The sequence below is a fragment of the Haliotis cracherodii genome, unplaced genomic scaffold, assembly GCF_022045235.1.
Source record: "Haliotis cracherodii isolate W230 unplaced genomic scaffold, xgHalCrac1.p SCAF_3, whole genome shotgun sequence".
Taxonomy (NCBI): domain Eukaryota; kingdom Metazoa; phylum Mollusca; class Gastropoda; order Lepetellida; family Haliotidae; genus Haliotis; species Haliotis cracherodii.
Window position 1 is genome coordinate 23,576,840 of NW_027266286.1, and position 20,442 is coordinate 23,597,281.

The 20,442-nt window shown below is 40.7% G+C and overlaps 1 protein-coding gene across 1 annotated transcript in view; it reads right to left on the minus strand.

The window, feature by feature from the left end:
• LOC139474563 (brefeldin A-inhibited guanine nucleotide-exchange protein 3-like) overlaps nucleotides 1-20,442 on the minus strand; it is a 71,836-nt gene that overhangs the window by 31,741 nt on the left and 19,653 nt on the right. The window contains exons 4-12 of the mRNA XM_071257625.1: nucleotides 20,050-20,118; nucleotides 10,765-10,881; nucleotides 10,057-10,187; nucleotides 9,192-9,302; nucleotides 6,666-6,818; nucleotides 5,133-5,265; nucleotides 4,414-4,526; nucleotides 1,126-1,298; nucleotides 178-606 (exon numbers count right to left, since the gene is read on the minus strand). Coding sequence (XP_071113726.1) covers nucleotides 178-606; nucleotides 1,126-1,298; nucleotides 4,414-4,526; nucleotides 5,133-5,265; nucleotides 6,666-6,818; nucleotides 9,192-9,302; nucleotides 10,057-10,187; nucleotides 10,765-10,881; nucleotides 20,050-20,118 — 1,429 coding nt within the window. The remainder of the gene's footprint in view (nucleotides 1-177; nucleotides 607-1,125; nucleotides 1,299-4,413; nucleotides 4,527-5,132; nucleotides 5,266-6,665; nucleotides 6,819-9,191; nucleotides 9,303-10,056; nucleotides 10,188-10,764; nucleotides 10,882-20,049; nucleotides 20,119-20,442) is intronic.

Below are 20,442 nucleotides of genomic sequence, written 5' to 3' on the forward strand. Positions count from 1 at the left end.
TTAAACACAACCTTGTTACATGGGTTAAACACAACTTTGTTACATGTGTTAAACACAACCTTGTTACATGTGTGAAACACAACCTTGTTACATGTGTTAAACACAACCATGTTACATGTGTTAAACACAACCTTGTTACATGTGTAACTTAAGGTTAATAAAAGATGAGGACCCTACCTGCACAGAAGTCGGAGGCAAACTTCTGCAGCGCCTCGTCCACATCGTACACACTGCCGAGAGTCAACAGTTGTGGCAGCATACCCTGCAGCTTCTGAATAAACTCCTGAGCATTCTGCCGCTCCACGCTCTCGAACCTCTCTCGCAGCAGCTTCTGTCGTCTCGTCATCTCCTCCCTCAGCTGCATCTCCAACTGGGACTGTATGGTGGCCTGGATGTCCATCTCTCGGTCACTCTCACTCTCGTACTCCTTCACCCCTTCTGAGTTCTCCGAGGTGGTTCTGTTGGTGCCATCAGACTCCTGCCCATCCTTAGCAGGTTTCTCCTTGGTACTGGAACTGTCTGTGGTGTCAGGCTCTTTGTCTGGAACATCTGGTGTTTCTGCTGCTCCTCCATCACAGCTGCTTGGGTCCTTCTTATCGAACACCTCTGTGGAAGTTTCATTTAGACATTGAATTTAAACAATCTGCTGAGCAAGCAGACATATTACATCAGTGACTAGCATTTGTGCCTTTGTCTGTAAAATACTATTGTTGTAACAATTAAAATTTTAAATTTACAAACAATTCAGAGTTTACGGACTGTTGAACAAGCAAAATGTATATCTTTGACAAGATAAATATTTGGAAAATTATTTTGAACATGTATCCTAACAGACTGCTGTGGAAGCAGAAATATCATAAAGTCACATGTATGTGAAAACTCTTGGGTATTCATCATCATAATCTATTACCATTAACATGATGGACAGGTGGCAAATTGCCCCCAAAGTAAAGCAATATGTATTCACTCTTAACCTGAACTAAAACTTGCAAATATCTAGACAGTGGTGATGCTTTCTTTATAAACCTTACACCAACGTCATCATTTGGTCGCCTCAATCGACCAGGATAGCTAGCTGGGGACCTATTCTAACACGGAGCAATTCTTACTGTGACAGCTACAAACCTTTGCCAATGTTGGGGTAGAGTTTGTTGATGTCTTCAGCCACAGACTGAGACAGTTCCTCTCCTCGGCTCAGTCTCTCCAGGGATCCCAGCAGCTGGTCTACACACATGACACTGGTGAAACACACGCCCGAGTCATTGCAGTGGATACACTCCTGCACACTGTCGACTATCCTGCAACACACAGTAGCCATGTCAGGGTGGACCTACATTACAGCAACAGTCAGTCTACACACATGACACTGGTGAAACACACGCCCGAGTCATTGCAGTGGATACACTCCTGCACACTGTCAACTATCCTGCAACACACAGTAGCCATGTCAGGTGGACCTACATTACAGCAACAGTCAGTCTACACACATGACACTGGTGAAACACACGCCTGAGTCATTGCAGTGGATACACTCCTGCACACTGTCGACTATCCTGCAACACACAGTAGCCATGTCAGGTGGACCTACATTACAGCAACAGTCAGTCTACACACATGACACTGGTGAAACACACGCCCGAGTCATTGCAGTGGATACACTCCTGCACACTGTCGACTATCCTGTTTCACACAGTAGCCATGTCAGGGTGGACCTACATTACAGCAACTACCGTATTGGACGTAATAAGCGCCCCGCTCTAATAAGCGCCCACGGCAGTATTTGCTAATATATTGGCTAGTGAACAATCCCAATTAGCACCCCTTCCGATTGATCAATGTTCACAAGACTTATTAATTCGCATACAATATGCACTCGTGTGTTATATGCACCCATAATTAATGGCAATTCAATTTCAGAAAAATATATCTGTCACACATAAACATTTCAGGCTGTCAGCATAAATCACGAAATGTATCTTTCAACTCTATTTTTTTTCACCAAAATAATATTCTAATAAGAGCCCCTTATTTATAATTTTGAGAGCGCCCTGGGCGCTTATTTCATCTATTACGGTAACACTTATGACACTGGTGAAACACGAGCCCGAGTCATTGTCAACCATCCTGCAACACACAGTAGCCATGTCAGGGTGGACCTATATTACAGCAACAGTCAGTCTACACACATGACACTGGTGAAACACACGCCCGAGTCATTGCAGTGGATACACTCCTGCACACTGTCAACTATCCTGCAACACACAGTAGCCATGTCAGGGTGGACCTACATTACAGCAACAGTCAGTCTACACACATGACACTGGTGAAACACACGCCCGAGTCATTGCAGTGGATACACTCCTGCACACTGTCAACTATCCTGCAACACACAGTAGCCATGTCAGGGTGGACCTACATTACAGCAACAGTCAGTCTACACACATGACACTGGTGAAACACACACCCGAGTCATTGCAGTGGATACACTCCTGCACACTGTCAACTATCCTGCAACACACAGTAGCCATGTCAGGGTGGACCTATATTACAGCAACTAACACACATGACACTGGTGAAACACACGCCCGAGTCATTGCAGTGGATACACTCCTGCACACTGTCGACTATCCTGCAACACACAGCTGCCATGTCAGGGTGGACCTACATTACAGCAACAGTCAGTCTACACACATGACGCTGGTGAAACACACGCCCGAGTCATTGCAGTGGATACACTCCTGCACACTGTCGACTATCCTGCAACACACAGTAGCCATGTCAGGGTGGACCTCCATTACAACAACAGTCAGTCTACACACATGACACTGGAGAAACACACGCCCGAGTCAATGCAGTGGATACACTCCTGCACACTGTCGACTATCCTGCAACACACAGCAGCCATGTCAGGTCGACCTACATTACAGCAACTAACACACATGACACTGGTGAAACACACGCCCGAGTCATTGCAGTGGATACACTCCTGCACACTGTCGACTATCCTGCAACACACAGCTGCCATGTCAGGGTGGACCTACATTACAGCAACAGTCAGTCTACACACATGACACTGGTGAAACACACGCCCGAGTCATTGCAGTGGATACACTCCTGCACACTGTCGACTATCCTGCAACACACAGCAGCCATGTCAGGGTGGACCTACATTACAACAACAGTCAGTCTCCACACATGACACTGGTGAAACACACGCCCGAGTCAATGCAGTGGATACACTCCTGCACACTGTCGACTATCCTGCAACACACAGCAGCCATGTCAGGGTGGACCTACATTACAACAACAGTCAGTCTCCACACATGACACTGGTGAAACACACGCCCGAGTCATTGCAGTGGATACACTCCTGCACACTGTCGACTATCCTGCAACACACAGTAGCCATGTCAGGGTGGACCTATATTACAGCAACAGTCAGTCTACACACATGACACTGGTGAAACACACGCCCGAGTCATTGCAGTGGATACACTCCTGCACACTGTCGACTATCCTGCAACACACAGTAGCCATGTCAGGGTGGACCTATATTACAGCAACAGTCAGTCTACACACATGACACTGGTGAAACACACGCCCGAGTCATTGCAGTGGATACACTCCTGCACACTGTCGACTATCCTGCAACACACAGTAGCCATGTCAGGGTGGACCTCCATTACAACAACCCAAGCCTGGATATGGTGCTGACAAAGCTAGAAACAAACCCAGGTTGAAGAGAGGCAACTTGTGGCACCAATGACAGCTCGGACAACCACTGCTCCATCAAAGTGTTTAGGTGAGGTGTAATTGGTTTTAACGTAGCATTCAAGATTATCTCACACATACAGCGACATCCATGCACCAGTGTTAGTGTACTATATATATCTGTCTGGACTTATGCTGGACTTAACATGGATACCCCTGAGACACACTATACCGACTCTGACCCGACCAGTCCTTGTTTTATCCCCTTAATGCCGAGCACCATGAAGGGTAACAGCTAGTACCGTACTTAACACCTTCTGCCCTCTGGTCAGATGCTCTATCTATTACACCATAGAGGCAGAAGGAAAGTGTTCGATTTGATCAAACACTTTGTGGCAATTTACAAAATGTGTAGATGAAGTTTTTATCCATCAAAGCTGGCAAAGATAACATGCAGTCAGCCAGACTGTGAACCTTAAACAGATTTAAGGCTGAGTAGAAGTCAGTCTTTCAATAGGAGAGAGTGAGTATGGTTTTATGCCACTTATACCCATTATTGTACCCATTTTGGGAATCAAACCTGGGTCTTCGTGTGACTAGCAGCTGCCTTAACCACTAGGCTACCCCACCACTCCTTATATCTTTCAATATGAAAGTAGTTAAAAGGTTATGTTTAAATGTCCATAAACGCAAACAACTCACAGTTTAAGCAAGGCTACATCAGAATGGGAGGTTTTGCCTGATGCTTTGGCTTGGTTGTCATCTTCAGTCGGCGGAGCTGCTAGATCTATCACTCTCTCCGTGTCTCCTAGCAACTGGATGAAAAAACAACATGGTAGTTTTGACTTAATTCAGCCACTGCATGAAGCATAATTAGGGCCAGAACCTTCTCTTTTGGCCCCAAAATTCAGGTCGATAGGTTGAAAAAATAAAAATACAGAAATTCCACTTTCAAAAAAAGAAAAAATTTCTCTTGTGGTTCATACAAATTTGTTGTGTTTTGAAATTTTTATGATAAATTTTCCACAGACCTTAATTACAGTATTTTACAAATTTATTCATATTCATAGCAACAGAAAAAGACTTGTTTTCTTAAAATCATACTTATTTCTTGTCACAGGAATGAAAAAATCCACTGCTTTCCATTTTTTCACAATTCAATGTACTGGAGTTGGCAGATTTATGAACCAAGTTTTATAGATGTCTGGCCTTAGTCTCCATTCAAGTATAGCATGAGTACAAGATGGCAAAACACTGCATACTGGGCACACTGACATAAAATATTCATACGTTCATATATATCAACAAATGAAGTGACCATTATTTGAATACAACACAATAACAGGTCTGTAACGTAAATGTCTTCTAGAAAACACAAAATGGTCTTCATGGCTTCCATTGGAGACAGAACAACTACTGACCTCTTTCATGACCTTGAGAGCATCATGTCTGTGCTGCGGAGGGGGGTACAGCAGCATCCGGTGGAAGAGGGACTCCAGCACGGGTCGCAGTGACCCAATGTTGCCCACCAGTCGAACAAGCTCCGCAGCAATACTGGAGGGATAAGAGTGAGTGAGTGAGTGAATCAGACTTTAAGATGAACATGGTGGTCTGGAAGGGGTGTAATGATTCCCTGAACATTCACTGCAATGCAATACTCTCACAATATGAGTCATGATCATATGTATCGACACAAAATTGATGCAAGTTCTCATAAGGTTAAAAAAAGTAGTCTTGGTTCTCAGGCACCACCACATCATCACAAAGTCTGCTGCATGTTTCGTTTTTATTTCCATTTTTTTTTAAAATTCATGTAAACAAAATTGAATGAAATTTTGGAGAAAAGTAAAATAATGGATTACAAACGTCCAGAAACACAATGAACACTTTTATAGCCAGATAGTGTAATAACAGGACTTACTTGCGTACTTCAGTACGGATTTGTTGACATGCATCTTCCTGTGTTGTGCGCTCACAATAACGTTTTTGCATTGTGAAATAAAATCAAAGCTCATTGTATGCGTGTATTATGCACACACTGGTAGTCCAATGGTAGTCAATTACTGTATTCCAGTATTTTACTCATCAAGGAATACATCATTGTAGGGAGGTCCTTGCCAAGGGTGATTGTACACAAATGTTTATTTTGTTACATACTAGTTTGTTCAACAATAACAAAAGCCATTGCCTGAGAACCAATTCTTTTATTTTTATAAGCCTGGGGGAGATAAAACATGGATATAAATTGTTTGTTTGTTTGTTTGTTTGTTTGTTTGTTTGTTGTTTAACGCCGCACTCAGCAATATTCCAGCTATATGACGGCGGTCTGTAAATAATCGAGTCTGGACCAGACAACCCAGTGATTGACATCATGAGCATCGATCTACGCAATTGGGATACGATGACATGCATCAACCAAGTCAGCAAGCCTGACCACCTGATACCATTAGTCGCCTTTTACAACAAGCATAGTCGCCTCTTACAGCAAGCATGGGTTGCTGAAGACCTATTCTACCCCGCATCTTCAAGGGTCGGAAATAGATAGTAATATACAATCTTCTGCCAGTGTGTACGAGACAAATCTAAAGCCACTGTTTCCTCCAGTGACACAAATATCAATGGTTCGGTTGGACGTTTCTCATTGCAAATCCTATCAGTGATGTATGAGGCGATGACAAAGTGTGTCGTCACAGCCTAAAGAGAACAACTCCTCTAAGAATGTTGGCCAGGTGCACTGTTATCAATAGCAGACACTCTCTTACCTGTATATGACTTTAGCTGCTGAGCTGAGGATGTTGCCACTCTCTTACCTGTATATGACTTTAGCTGCTGAGCTGAGGATGTTGCCCCTCTCTTACCTGTATATGACTTTAGCTGCTGAGCTGAGGATGTTGTCACTCTCTTACCTGTATATGACTTTAGTTGCTGAGCTGAGGATGTTGCCACTCTCTTACCTGTATATGACTTTAGCTGCTGAGCTGAGGATGTTGGGGGCTGAGGAAGAGCAGCCAGAGCCCCGGCCCATCTCGTCTGCCTTTTGGAGGAGGGAGCTCTTCTCTGCCTTAGGGGTGCCTAGCAGAGAGATGAGGGTCGGGCACAGGTGCTTCCTGGAATCAAACGATGGGAGTTGAGATATGGTGGAACCTCATCCATCCAAGTCCATAGTTGGAGTCAAGCAGCATGCAGATATTAGACCATTGTGATGATAAAATTCCCTCATGGACTATGAGTTACATTGATTCAAAAAAGGGTCAGTGTTAATAAAACTTCACCATATGGAATTGTTGGAACCAAATCTTGGAACCAAATTCTGGGACCAATCCTGTAATCAAATCCTGGAACCACTTCAGGGAACGATATAACAGAACCAAATCAAGGAACAAATTAATGGAACCAAATCATGGAACCATTTAATGGAACCAAATCAAGGGACCAAATCAAGGAACCAATTAATGTAACCAAATCAAGGAACCAAATCATGGAACTAAATCCCGAAACAACTTCAGGAAACCAAATAATAGAACCAAATCAAGGAACCAAATGATGGGAACCACTTCAAGGAACCAAAGCAAGGAACCAAATCATGGAACCAATTCTGGGAAAGTCACACAGCTTTAATGTGCATAAAGTGCAACAGTGCTGGACCAGACAAACAGCATACATGACACACCATCAGCTTTATCTAAACTGTACACGATCGTCTGCAACTGACCTATAACAGGACTCATCACACCCACTTTATCTAAACTGTACACGATCGTCTGCAGCAGACCTATAACAGGACTCATCACACCCACTTTATCTAAACTGTACACGATCGTCTGCAACAGACCTATAACAGGACTCATCACACCCACTTTATCTAAACTGTACACGATCGTCTGCAGCAGACCTATAACAGGACTCATCACACCCACTTTATCTAAACTGTACACGATCGTCTGCAACAGACCTATAACAGGACTCATCACACCCACTTTATCTAAACCGTTGTCTGCATCAGTGAGTAAGTATGGTTTTACGCCACTTTTAGCAATATTCCAGCAATATCACGTCCGGGGGACACCAGAAATGGGCTTCACACATTGTACCCATGTGGGGGAATCAAACCCAGGTCTTTGGTGTGACGAGTGAACACTTTAACCACTAGGCTAACCCACCGCCTTTGCCTGCAACAGACCTGGAGCAGGACTCACCACACCAACCAACTCACAAAACGCGTTTGAGACAAGTAGGCTGTGCACAGAATTTGGGCAACATATTTGGTTGGTACAGGTAGAGAGGGTGTACCCATGTTTTCCACATGCAGGTCATGATGATGAGATTGACTATGCTTCCATGGACACATGTGTTGCTCATAAGACTATTAAGAGGTTGAAGTGAAAAGACGATACCAGAACACTCTAAAAGTCATTTGACAGTTAATTACAAACAAATCGACGTGTCAAAGCTAGGCAAGCAAGGCCAAATCATACATACTCAGGCTCGAGACTTGGCCTATAATGTCATAAATTACATGGAGAAAGAAATGTACATATAAATCTCAAGCACTGTCAAAAGCTAGCATTGACACAGGTCCGTCTGTAATAACGCTAAAGTGCAACAAGGCCGAAGGGATCGCCTCGCGACAAAGACAAGAGTAGTTTTATGAGTCCAGTGATTATTCCCAACTTTTTCACGATCAACAATCCCAACAATTTCGACCGGAGTGCTGTTCACCAATTGTTACATAATTATTATGTAGTGGGGAAACAACTGCCAACTGTAGACAGTATCTATGACATGATGAAAACTGATTTGAACCATGAGGGTTCTAGAGAAAGCTTACGGTTATTCATTATTGCTCTCTGGGGTAAAACAGGTATTCCTTTTATACAGGAAATTAATTCCCTTCATTGCAACGATACTTCACAATTGCTGTTACCTTTGCAAATATGCTGTCACCGTTTTCACAGTCATCGGGTACCTCAGCGCATACCATTATGTGCTATTGAACTCGCCACTAACTCGTTGTTAGCCGAGACAGGACACGCACATATCAAACGTACTTCTTGCAGTGGACCACCCGCTACCCCTTTCTTTACAATGGTACATGCCAGTGGGAGGACCTCATACATAGTCATTTACTGTCAGGTCACGACTCAACTTATCCTGGCTGACCAGTAAACTATTGTAATTGGTTGGTTTGTTGTTTAACGCCGCACTCACCAATATTCCAGCTATATGACGGCGATCTGTAAATAATCGAGTCTGGACCAGACAATCCAGTGATTAATATCATGAGCATCGATCCATGCAATTGGGATCGATGACATGCATCAACCAAGTCAGCGAGCCTGACCTCCCGATCCCGTTAGTCACCTTTTACGACAAGCATAGTCACCTTTTACGGCAAGCATGGGTTGCTGAAGACCTATTCTACCCCGGAATCTTCATGGGCATTAAACTATTGTATGTAACAGATCTGGAAAGGGACTCACCACACCAGTTCCTGGAAGCTGTCGTTGTTGCGGAGTGTCTGGGGGGCCTGGCTGAGAATGGCGTGGATGCCCTCTAGGATGAGGGGGAGGGACTGCTTCGTCTGGCTGCCACTGTATTGGGACACATAGATTCACGATCACCATCATCATGATCAAGACAAGCCAGTCACCATACCACAAATCTTTACAAATCTCCATATGGATAGCATATCAAGATCATATTTCTGAATATTTAAAATTGTATTCACATTTGACATTTTGGTTGCTAAATATTGTCAAATATTGAAAGGAAAATCTTTCTCAAATCCTCCAGAAATCCTTTTGCCTGTTGTTTGTTTGCTTGTTTGTTGTTTAATGTCGCACTCAGCAATATTCCAGCTATATGATGGCGGTCCGTAAATAATCGAGTCTGGACCAGACAATCCAGTGATTGATATCATGAGCATCGATCCACGTTATTGGGATAAAATGATATGCATCAACTAAGTCATAGCCTGACCACCTGATCCTGTTAGTCGCCTCTTACAAGCATAGTCACCTTTTACAGCAAGCATGGGTTGCTGAAGACCTATTTTACCCTCGATCTTCACAGAAATTTTGCCTGTTGAAATTGTTCAGGTACAAATATCTAAACTAGAGCATGTAGGACAGTTGTTCCCATCTATCACAAAGCATGTTCAAAACCAACTAAGTGAGCTTTTAATAGTATTCCAGTTTTATCTGGGCATGTCAGCTTAATGTGGGAGGAAAGCCCAAAGAGATGCAGACGTTTACCACTTTGGTGAAACCCATGAGCATGGGTATAGTGCTGACTTAAAACCAACTGTTTGTGCATGAGTAATCTGTGTACAATTAGGTAGGTTACCTCTGCAGCCCTATAAGTTTGTCACAGAGGTATTTGAGGATGGAGACCACATCGTCCATCAGACTCTCTGTTGTGCTCAGCTTTCCTGCAGAGGGTCTGAAGTCAGCCAACACATCATCTCCATCTTCCTCCTGCAACACAAAGTGAGAGACATATGAGGAAGGTGCCACGCTCCACGGCCTTGTGCATTTCCAGTAACCAGTGAGTGTTTGTTTGTTGTTTAACGCCGCTCTCAGCAATATTCCAGCTGTATGATGGCAGTCTGTAAATAATCGAGTCTGGACCAGACAATCCAGTGATTGACTTCATGAGCATCAATCCACATAATTGGGATACAATGACATACATCAACTAAGTCAGCGAGCCTGACCACCCTATCTCATTCGTCGCGACAAGCATAGTCGCCTTTTACAGCAAGCATTATACAATTATCATGAACAGAACAAGCCTAATTAACAACCAATGTAATCATAAACAGGTTGATAGCAATACTTCCTTGTCAGCCAGGCAACAGCTCCAAATAAATATTGTGATACCTGTCAAATTAAGATTAAAGTATAGCGATCTATATTGATATATGATGTAGGCATATTACTACCCCTTTAATATTAATCTATATATACACAGAGCAGATTACAAAAACACTTAAAGAAATACATAATGACACCTATTTTTGCCACACAATGTACGGTCACGGGTTGAACCTACCACTGTTTCCTCGGCATCGGCGAGTTTCTCCGCGAACCTAGAGAGCACCTGTGTCATGTTGGCCTGGATGGCCCCCTTCACCCCCTGGGAGCTCTGCACGTAGGTATCAACATACACCTGCAACCAGCACATCACATCACACAATAATCATCATCATCATCATCATCATCATCATCATCATCATCATCATCATCACAATAATAATAATAATCATCATCATCATCATAGCACACACACATTCTTGTAAATATGGGTAACCAGACCAGTGGTTGATAGAATTGAGAATCGATCCATGACTTCTGGCTGTGATGACACAATCATTTTGGCCACACATTAATATCATTGACAGCATCAGCATCAATAATAACTGAACAAGATAACTTGAACAAGATTGCACCCTACAGTGTGTATTATTTAATATTATAAAATGCAAATAATGCTGTACAATATCTTAAATAATCAAATAAATAATGATAAGACTAGTATTGTTTTATTTTTGAAAATAAAAAGGAGACTGCTTCCAGTCTAGATGTATCGAACACCTAGGTATGTGTCTTCCTGTAAATTCTAATAAATAATATTCAATTTTAATACATACAACACCACTCGCCCATATACATATACCGTATTCGACGTCATAAGTGCCCGGTGGTACTCTCAAAATTAGAAATAGGGGGCTCTTAATAGAATATAATTTTGGTGAGAAAAAACAGAGTTGAAAGATCGTAAACTTTGTGATTTATGCTGACAGCCTGAAATGATACAAAAGAAAAGTATGTGCGTATGACAGATATATTTTCCAGAATTGAACTGCCCATAATTAAGGGTGCATATGACACACGAGTGCGTATTATACACGAATATATAAGTCTTGTGTGCATTGATCAATCGAAAGGGGTGCTAATTGAGATTGTACACTAGCTAATATATTAGTAAATATCCCCGTGGGCGCTTATTACATCAAATACGGTAATTGTATTATATCAGCTTTCTGTCAGATATACACATTTAGCCATTAAACATACACATATTGCTCTAAAAATGTAATCAAATGCCTAACACTCACACCATAACCTCAGTAATACTAATACATATCCAAGTCATTACTTTGCAAAATAAAATAAATACAACAGAGTTTCTGTTGCAGAAGAAATGACAAGATTATCTACTCAGCCAACCCATTATTTGTACATAATAATATATTACAGGGCTGCCATTCATTTGACACAGCAGTTGATATTATACCAACTGGGGCGATACAGTGAATGTTGTAATAATGTATACACTATCAAAGTGTCGGGGCTAATCAACTGGTAACAGCTGACATGAGTAGTCTACAATCCATAATGCAATGTCCCGCGTGATATTGGCCAACAGATGGCACTGTACAATGCTGTAGGCTTTCCTAAACTGCTACACACAATAATTTGCAAGCTTTGCAGTTCAGCCTGCCCAAGCATGGTCTAACAAGAACTATTACAAAGACTAAGGTCTTAGGAGTCAATGCTTGTTCATAAAAAGTCAAAAGATCGATACAGGAGAGCATTCTGTTTCTGCTTGGATGCCAAAAATATAACTGAAATTGGTTGCTCTAATTTCATGGATTATGTACACACATTTTACTTTATTTCCTGTAAATGTGTCGCTTCAGGTCTAGGTTTAATGTCTTCTGTGAAATCGAGATAAATCCTCAAACAATATTACCACTAAAAGCATAACACTTTTAAAAATCTGCAGAAAAGGGCATTTCAGTGAAAATGGCTAACAGACTTTATGCATGACTTTATGCATGACCTTCACTGTGACCTTGACCTTATACATAAGTCATTCATAGCCTTTCATGATTACAACCCCGCCCCACGGATGACATGTACACAATGTACCAAGTTTCATTCTCCTTAAATTCAAATGACCTTTTCCTCAAGCTCTGACCTTGAGGATCACCTTGACCTTGATATGACTACTCAATGACAAATATATTTCCCCAGGTCATAAAACAGAAATAAATGATAAAATGATACAGTAGATATGTATCTCATCACATGATGGTTGCTTCAGCAACCACAGACCTACCATATATCGCCGTCTATACAAACCCTGTACAAGCCATTAAAAATCGATGGTAATTTATATACCCCGTCTACAAAGCATACACAATCCCTACATTTGCAATAAAAACATGTTGTAATGTCACTGATAACCAATGTCTATTTCATTACGACTTCCTGAAAGAGCCTTTAATTGTGTTCATGTACATAAACTGTCATCTTCGGCGAGATGTGTTTAGTTGTGTTGTGAAGGGGAGACACACGAGCTCCATCACAACATGAACACAGTATTGATCGCTGCCAGTACTCCCAGCTGGTACACCTGTCTGAAGATAGGTGTCTCGGTGTATGGAATGGTGAACTAAACATTTACACTTCATCTGCACTGCTCCCTGTCTGCTAGGTCATACACAGGATGTTATGCGTCATATGCAGTCCTAGCTATTGCCTGCCTTGTTTATATTGTACAGTACTTGTATTCAGTACGAAGCAAATGCTTCCTGTCTATAGTTAAAGAGTTTGTTTGACCTCCATTTTTTTGCACAAAAAGACATGCTGAAGAGTGTGTTTGTGTCTCCTTTAGTGAGGTGTGAATTAGTATTACTAACATTCAAAATCAGCAAAAAGACCCTAACAGATTAATTTCCTTGAACAATCGGTTGGGATGATCAATCATCTACAGTGGTCCCTCGCTACATCGCTACCAATGGGGTCCAAATAATTGGTGGGCGTTATAGACGATGAGCTGTTTAACCGAGGCTGAGGCGGGGGAGCGCGCTCGGCAAATCTCAAATCATCAATATGTGTTTATCTCACGTCACGTCAAAATAGTATATATTTTTATGGACCTAGATCTACCTGTAATATCATTCATTTATTAAATCTGTCACATTTCACAATGTCTGAAATACGTATTCCATTTCAATTTATCATTTTTTATCGATTAATTAAAAAATTATTCACTATTTCCCGCGATGTTATTGAAAATAAAATTCTCGGACACACATTTAATGCAAAAATATATGCATGAGAAATCTTTGTCACAGCTCGTAACCTAGCACGATACATTCACGAAGTTCCATATTTTTAATATATATCGTGATTTCCTGCTTAAAACGTTCAGAATAACACGATTTAACAAAAATCTTTCGCCAACTTCTGAAATTTATCAAACACGAGCTTGGTATCACAGCTATAATTTGATTGGCTGCCTGAGGTCACGTGCTCAAAATTGACCAATCACGAAACTTCTAGCAGATTTCGGCAAGAAAGCGTCATTAGAAAAAAAATTTAATCCAATGAAATCGCTTGTTATAACTACGGAAATGTTGCTTAAATACGGAAAACGAGAGTTTTGACCAGCGCTATGCGCATTCATACACATTCATGCAAATATAGATACACATTCAAGCCAGATTAATTGGTTTGATACGGTTACTTGATCCGAATCAAAAGGAATGACCGCCGTGTTGTGACAGCAGCTACATGCGAGTTGACAGTGTCGCCTCAAATATAACAATTTACCTTACCAATTCCAAACACTACTAGATAACTAAAGCATAATGGCATTTTAAATGGTGTGGAAACAACTTTATTAGAATAACAAAACATAAATTTTTTCAGGGATGCAACGTAACCTGAAACATTTAATAGCCAAAATAGTCACAACATACAAGGACACCCTTTGAAAGCATGAAAACTCTATTTCCCCTCAGCATACCTTAAACATTAGACAAACTGCCTCGGGCTAGCAGGCTAGTGCCAAATTGTGTCCCCGTTTTCATAAACCAAGTTTGTTTATTTGTTAGTTGTTTTACGCCGCACTCAGCAATATTCCAGCTATATGACAACAGTCTAAAAATAATCAAGTCGTGATCAGACAATCCAGTGATTGACATCATTAGCATCGATCCACGCAATTGGGGTACGATGACATGCATCAACCAAGTCAGCGAGCCTGACCACCCAATCCTGTAAGTCGCCTCTTATGACAAGCATAGTGACCTTTTACGGCAAGCATGGGTTGCTGAAGACCTATTCTACCCTGGATCTCACGGGTCTCTTAAACCAAGACATAAACAATGTCTGCACAATAACGCATCTTCTTCCTCTAAATAGATTAGAGCTACAGAAGGTTCAGACCCCCTGAGTGTATTTGCAATGTTATCCAATCTCATTAAAATCAGATTATAGTTTTCGTTACCGCTACACAAAGATATGAAGACATCAGAACAACCTTTCATCCGACAAATCAGCATGACACTTACCACATCAGGAAAGTGACAGTCGGAATTTGTTTTCTAATCATGCAACTTCGAAATGTTTAACACATGGAATTCTGAATGACATAAACAGGCTGTACGACTTAATCTGTCAGACTCATCGTCTATCTCTCGCTTAAATGGGATTACCATTTGAACAGAAGTAACTTTGTATAGCATTAGGGAAGTACTGCCATACAATCTCGGCCATCTATTAGACATTCCAGAATGTTCATTTATTCAGTTTTCTAATCGAGACCTTTGTAAAATTATTTTTCATAGTGTAGCGGCCATAAAATTTCCGAGTCCTGTGATGGGATTCAAACCAAGGACCTTCTGATCAGAGGTCGGACGCCGTGTCCACATGACCAAATAGGTTAACCCCGTCTGCAAGCTGACAAGGTAAGGGTGTCATCTGTGGGATGACTCCACTTCCTGCTACATACTCCCCCGTCAACAGAAGGCACGTCCCGGGCCGCATAGTAGGGTACTGAGGCTTATTTTGCTCAAATTTTCTGATTGCTTGATGTTATTTCATTGGACTGTCAAAGTTCAAAAAAGGTTGTTCTGACATGACCTGTAATGGGACATCCTCAGATCTGTGTTTAGCAGAAGCGAGAACTGATATAAGATTTTAACGAGATTGAACATTATCCAACACACCACTGAGAAACATGTCACGATATCCTGACATTTTCATGACATCTTGTCAAACATTCCTTCACCAACATTCCCCACAACACATCATGCATCACTGATGTGACAATTAACAGCAAGCGTAAGCACCATCACCAAGCCCTGCCACATCACTGACTGTAGCAATGGACGCGTATCCCCACGCTTTTACATATGCATCACATTGCCAAGCAGTACCAGCCAAGCCAGGTCCCAACACATCGGCTGCTTCGTCAGATGCAATTCAGGTTGTTCATAAGATTTCTTCTCAATTAATTGATTTACAGAACTGCCCACCAAAAATTTCCACATGTCGAATAAGATTAACATTTGTATTACAGTCTTCTTTTCTTTCTGCTGAGGTTGTTTACAATGACAAAATGATACCAAAAAAACACTAATTTATGGATAAAGAAGCAACTCTTTGCTTTTTGTTTACAATGAAAAAATGATAAAAAAAAACTTATTTACCAGATATCGATAAAGAAGTGACTCTTTCCTTTTGTTTACAATGAAAAAATGATACAAAAAACGTATTTACCAGATATCGATAAAGAAGTGACTCTTTCCTTTTGTTTACAATGAAAAAATGATACACAAAACGTATTTACCAGATATCAATAAAGAAGTGACTCTTTCATTTTGTTTACAATGAAAAAATGATACAAAAAACGTATTTACCAGATATCGATAAAGAAGTGACTCTTTGACTTTTCATTTCTTTTATATTTTACAATTGTGTGAGATCATATAAAAAAACAATCTTGGTTTTTTTTATGTACCCTCGGATCATTATTTCTACCAGCAATCCTTTTAAAAAAGGTTTTAAAAAACAATTTACATACAAAGTGATTAAAAGGAAAGAATACATGTTTAATCAAAGCCACACTGACAGTTATTTCAGTGGTTTAACCATTTACATTTTGAGAATTGTGGAGAGATCTAAAATGTTTTGGTAACATTTTTACCCAACACAACATTTATAATAAATATTCAATAATTTTGATCATGAATAGAAAAGTTTCAATCAATAAAAATGAAATGAAGGAAGATACTTTAATTAAAAAATAAAAATGAAAACATACATAACAAAAAATATTTAAATATTAAGAATTATAAAATCATGAATTAATATGAAAAAAGCAACATATTTACAAAATTCACAATACTTTCACCTCATAAAATTGTATATTCAAATAATCTAAAAACAGGGGAGAAGTTCCCAAATTTGACTGGATGAAACAAACATGAATTGCTGTTCCTTATTATGCCCTGCTGCCAACAAACGGAGGGGGGGTACCAGGAATTTCCCACGTAACCAAGGTTACCTCCTGTGTGTGGGTGGTCATGCTGGATGTGTTTTGAAGGAGGGCAAGTTGTCGGCCATAGTAGCCTCCCAGAATGTCTACAAAGCTGGAGGCTGCTGCCTGCCCTGCCTCGCTTCTAGGAGAATCTTTATAGCAGTCTATATACAGCTGTCAATGTAAAACAACACACCTAGTAGCACACAACCATGGCACAGGGAGGCGAAACAGGTTTGGATTATATCTACAGTGAAAACCTGCTGATGCAAACAGAAGCATTCTGGCTAAATTTACCAGATTAACAAACGACAGTTGCAGAGTAATGTCGCTTTGTACGCCTTCCAAACAGTAATCGTAGAGAATGTAGGGTGTCCAGATTAACAGGGTTCAGATTGATGAGGTTTTACTGAATATGATTTACAGTGAGTGATTGCATGTTATTTAATATGTGGCCAAACCAGGGACTAAAAGTATGTTGTTTTTTTGTTTAATGCCACCGTAATCGTCTGGAAGGTAGAGAGTCCAGATTAACAGGGTTCAGATTGATGAGGTTTTACTGAATATGATTTACAGTGAGTGATTGCATGTTTTTCAAACTGCATGTGGCCAAACCAGGGACTAAAAGTATGATTTCTTTGTTGTCTAATGCCGAACTCAGTAATATTCCAGCTATATGACAGGGGCCTGTAAATAATTAAGTCTGGAACAGACAATCCAGTGATCAATATTGTGAGCATCAATCCAGGTCATCAGGGTATGATGACACGTTGTCAACCAAGTCATTGAGCCTGACCACCCGATCCATTGAGTCGCCTCTTGCAAGAGACCCATTCTAACCAGGAATCCTGAGGGGGACAAAAAGTATAAGCATACTGCATACAATTGGGGCATGTTTGTTACTTGAGACCAACTGACCCAGGAGGATTGTCTTGCAAGTATTGATTTGGCATGTTTAGAATATTCCATATTTCACTTGTAACACTGACATATATTGGAAAATCTATCAGTAAATATTACAGAAGATCTACAGTGAAACCTCATTAGTCTTGAACCTTAAGTCTTCTGGTCCATAAATGCTGGAATCCTCTATATGTAATAGAAGGCACATTTATACATACCCATGATTCACTCATATGAATAATCCAGAAGTACTGCTATTTGATAAACATGAAAAGATTTGCAAAACATCTGTCGATGCCCAGTTGGCGGTACACATGCTTTGCAAATCCTGCAGTCAACGTGAATCTACACATTGAAATCCATGTTGTTTACAAACCGGATGCCTAATTGGTTACATGATTTTGATTGGACTATGCATAGACTCATTAGTACAGCCAAAATGTAACTCCGGAATTCCAGCCTAGTTTGGCAAAGGTGAAAACTGAACTTTTATAGTCAGTTAACTCCCTTGCCTCGAGAAGATGGTCATATGCAGTGTGACTCATAAACAATCCTATTCATCCATGAAGTACTTCCAGTTTATTTTGACCAATTCCTGTTTTGGAAACACATGTGTAATGTAAGACAACTTCAAAATAGATAAAGTCCTAAGCCTCTAACTACCACCAGGAGAAAGCTATCTGCAATGGTTTAATCACATGCTTCATTATTCCTAGAATGAAAACATGGATGCTAGCTCTTACAAACACAAACACAGGGGATGGTCCAGTCTACAAAGACAGAATCTTGCAAATGACCATCCTCATGACCATCCTAGCGACCTTGACCTTAAACGAAGGTCGTTCAAAGCCTTACCATTTCAATGTCCCACCATTAGAAAGATTTGTACCAAATTTCCATGAACAGTTCTTGAAATCTCATGCACAACAAAGTGCACAACTCCCATTGCAGCAGCAGTGGCCATATTCAGAGTGAGTGAGTGAGTATGGTTTTACGCCGCTTTTAGCAATATTCCAGCAATATCACTGCGGGGGACACCAGAAATGGGCTTCACACATTGTACCCATGTCGGGAATCGAACCCGGGTCTTTGGCATGACGAGCTAACGCTTTAACCACTAGGCTACCCAACAAGGGGAGAAGTTCCCAAATTTGACTGGATGAAACAAAGATGAATTGCTGTTCCTTATTACGCCCTGCTGCCAACAAAAGGAGGGGGGTACCAGGAATTTCCCACGTAACCAAGGTTACCTCCGGTGTGTGACTAACAGACCATGCCTCAACTCATCTGACCTTCAATGCAAGTGACCAAAGAAAATTCCCGATTCACCAAAAAATTCCCATTGAATACAACTCAAAAGAAGTTAAGGAACACCGAATTCTTCATATTTCTATAGTTCATCTGTGAAACTCCTTTTGGGTAGTATATAATGAAATAAATAATCCAAAATTATTTCATTTCTGAGTGTATTTCTGTCTCTTCTTATTTACATGAAGCTTGTAACATTTCCATTTTGATCAACACGATTAAACCTTTAAAAGCAGAAAAATCACAATGTCAAAATGAAAAGTAACATGCAAGTGAACATGCTTAGAAAACTCGGAGCCCATGCAACTATAGCTGGCATAACAAGTAGGGGAATTCATTCATCAAAACTTTTTATTTCAGATACCAATTGACCACTGATGCTCGTGTCATTCTTCAAATTTTGTTAATTATTGACTGTCTTTTTTACCAAGGCGTCACGTAATATAATGGTATCAGCCCAAAGACGCCCTTAAGGAGGCTCTTGTTACCCTGTCTGGTGCTCGGGATTATGAAGATAATACAAGGACTGTTTCACGCCTTGGTGAAGTCTAGCTCACAAAACAAGGATCAGTGATCATGCAAATAGATCGAAAACTTGGATTCAAACCATTGTTATTGGATCCACGCATGCCAAAGGGATGCAATTCTATACAGAAAATTGTTAGGTCCAGAACTTGATGCTGAATGATGTAAATTCAGTAATGCTTTCTTACTATCTTGTAAGAATGTATTTCGTTCATCAGTGGTGATTTATTACATGGGGGTCTGGGATAAGGGATGATAGCTCACCTGGCAGACTTTGGTGATTATTTTGGCATTCATACACCAGGTGGCGGAGAAGGTCATATTCAACAGCAGCTGAAAGTACACAAACAATACAGAGTATTATAATAATAGAGTGTATCTCTATTTTATGGTGTATGCCTTATGTTTATTTGTTTGTTTATTGTTTAACGTCGCAGTCAGCAATATTCCAGCTATATGACGGCCGTCTGGAAATAATCAAGTCTGGACCAGACCTTCCAGTGATTGCTATCATGAGCATCAATCTACGCAATTGGGATACAATGACATGTATCGACCAAGTCAGCGAGCCTGACCACCCAATCCTGTTAGTCGCCTATTATGACAAGCATAGTTGTCTCTTACGACAAGCATGGGTTGCTGAAGACCTATTCTACC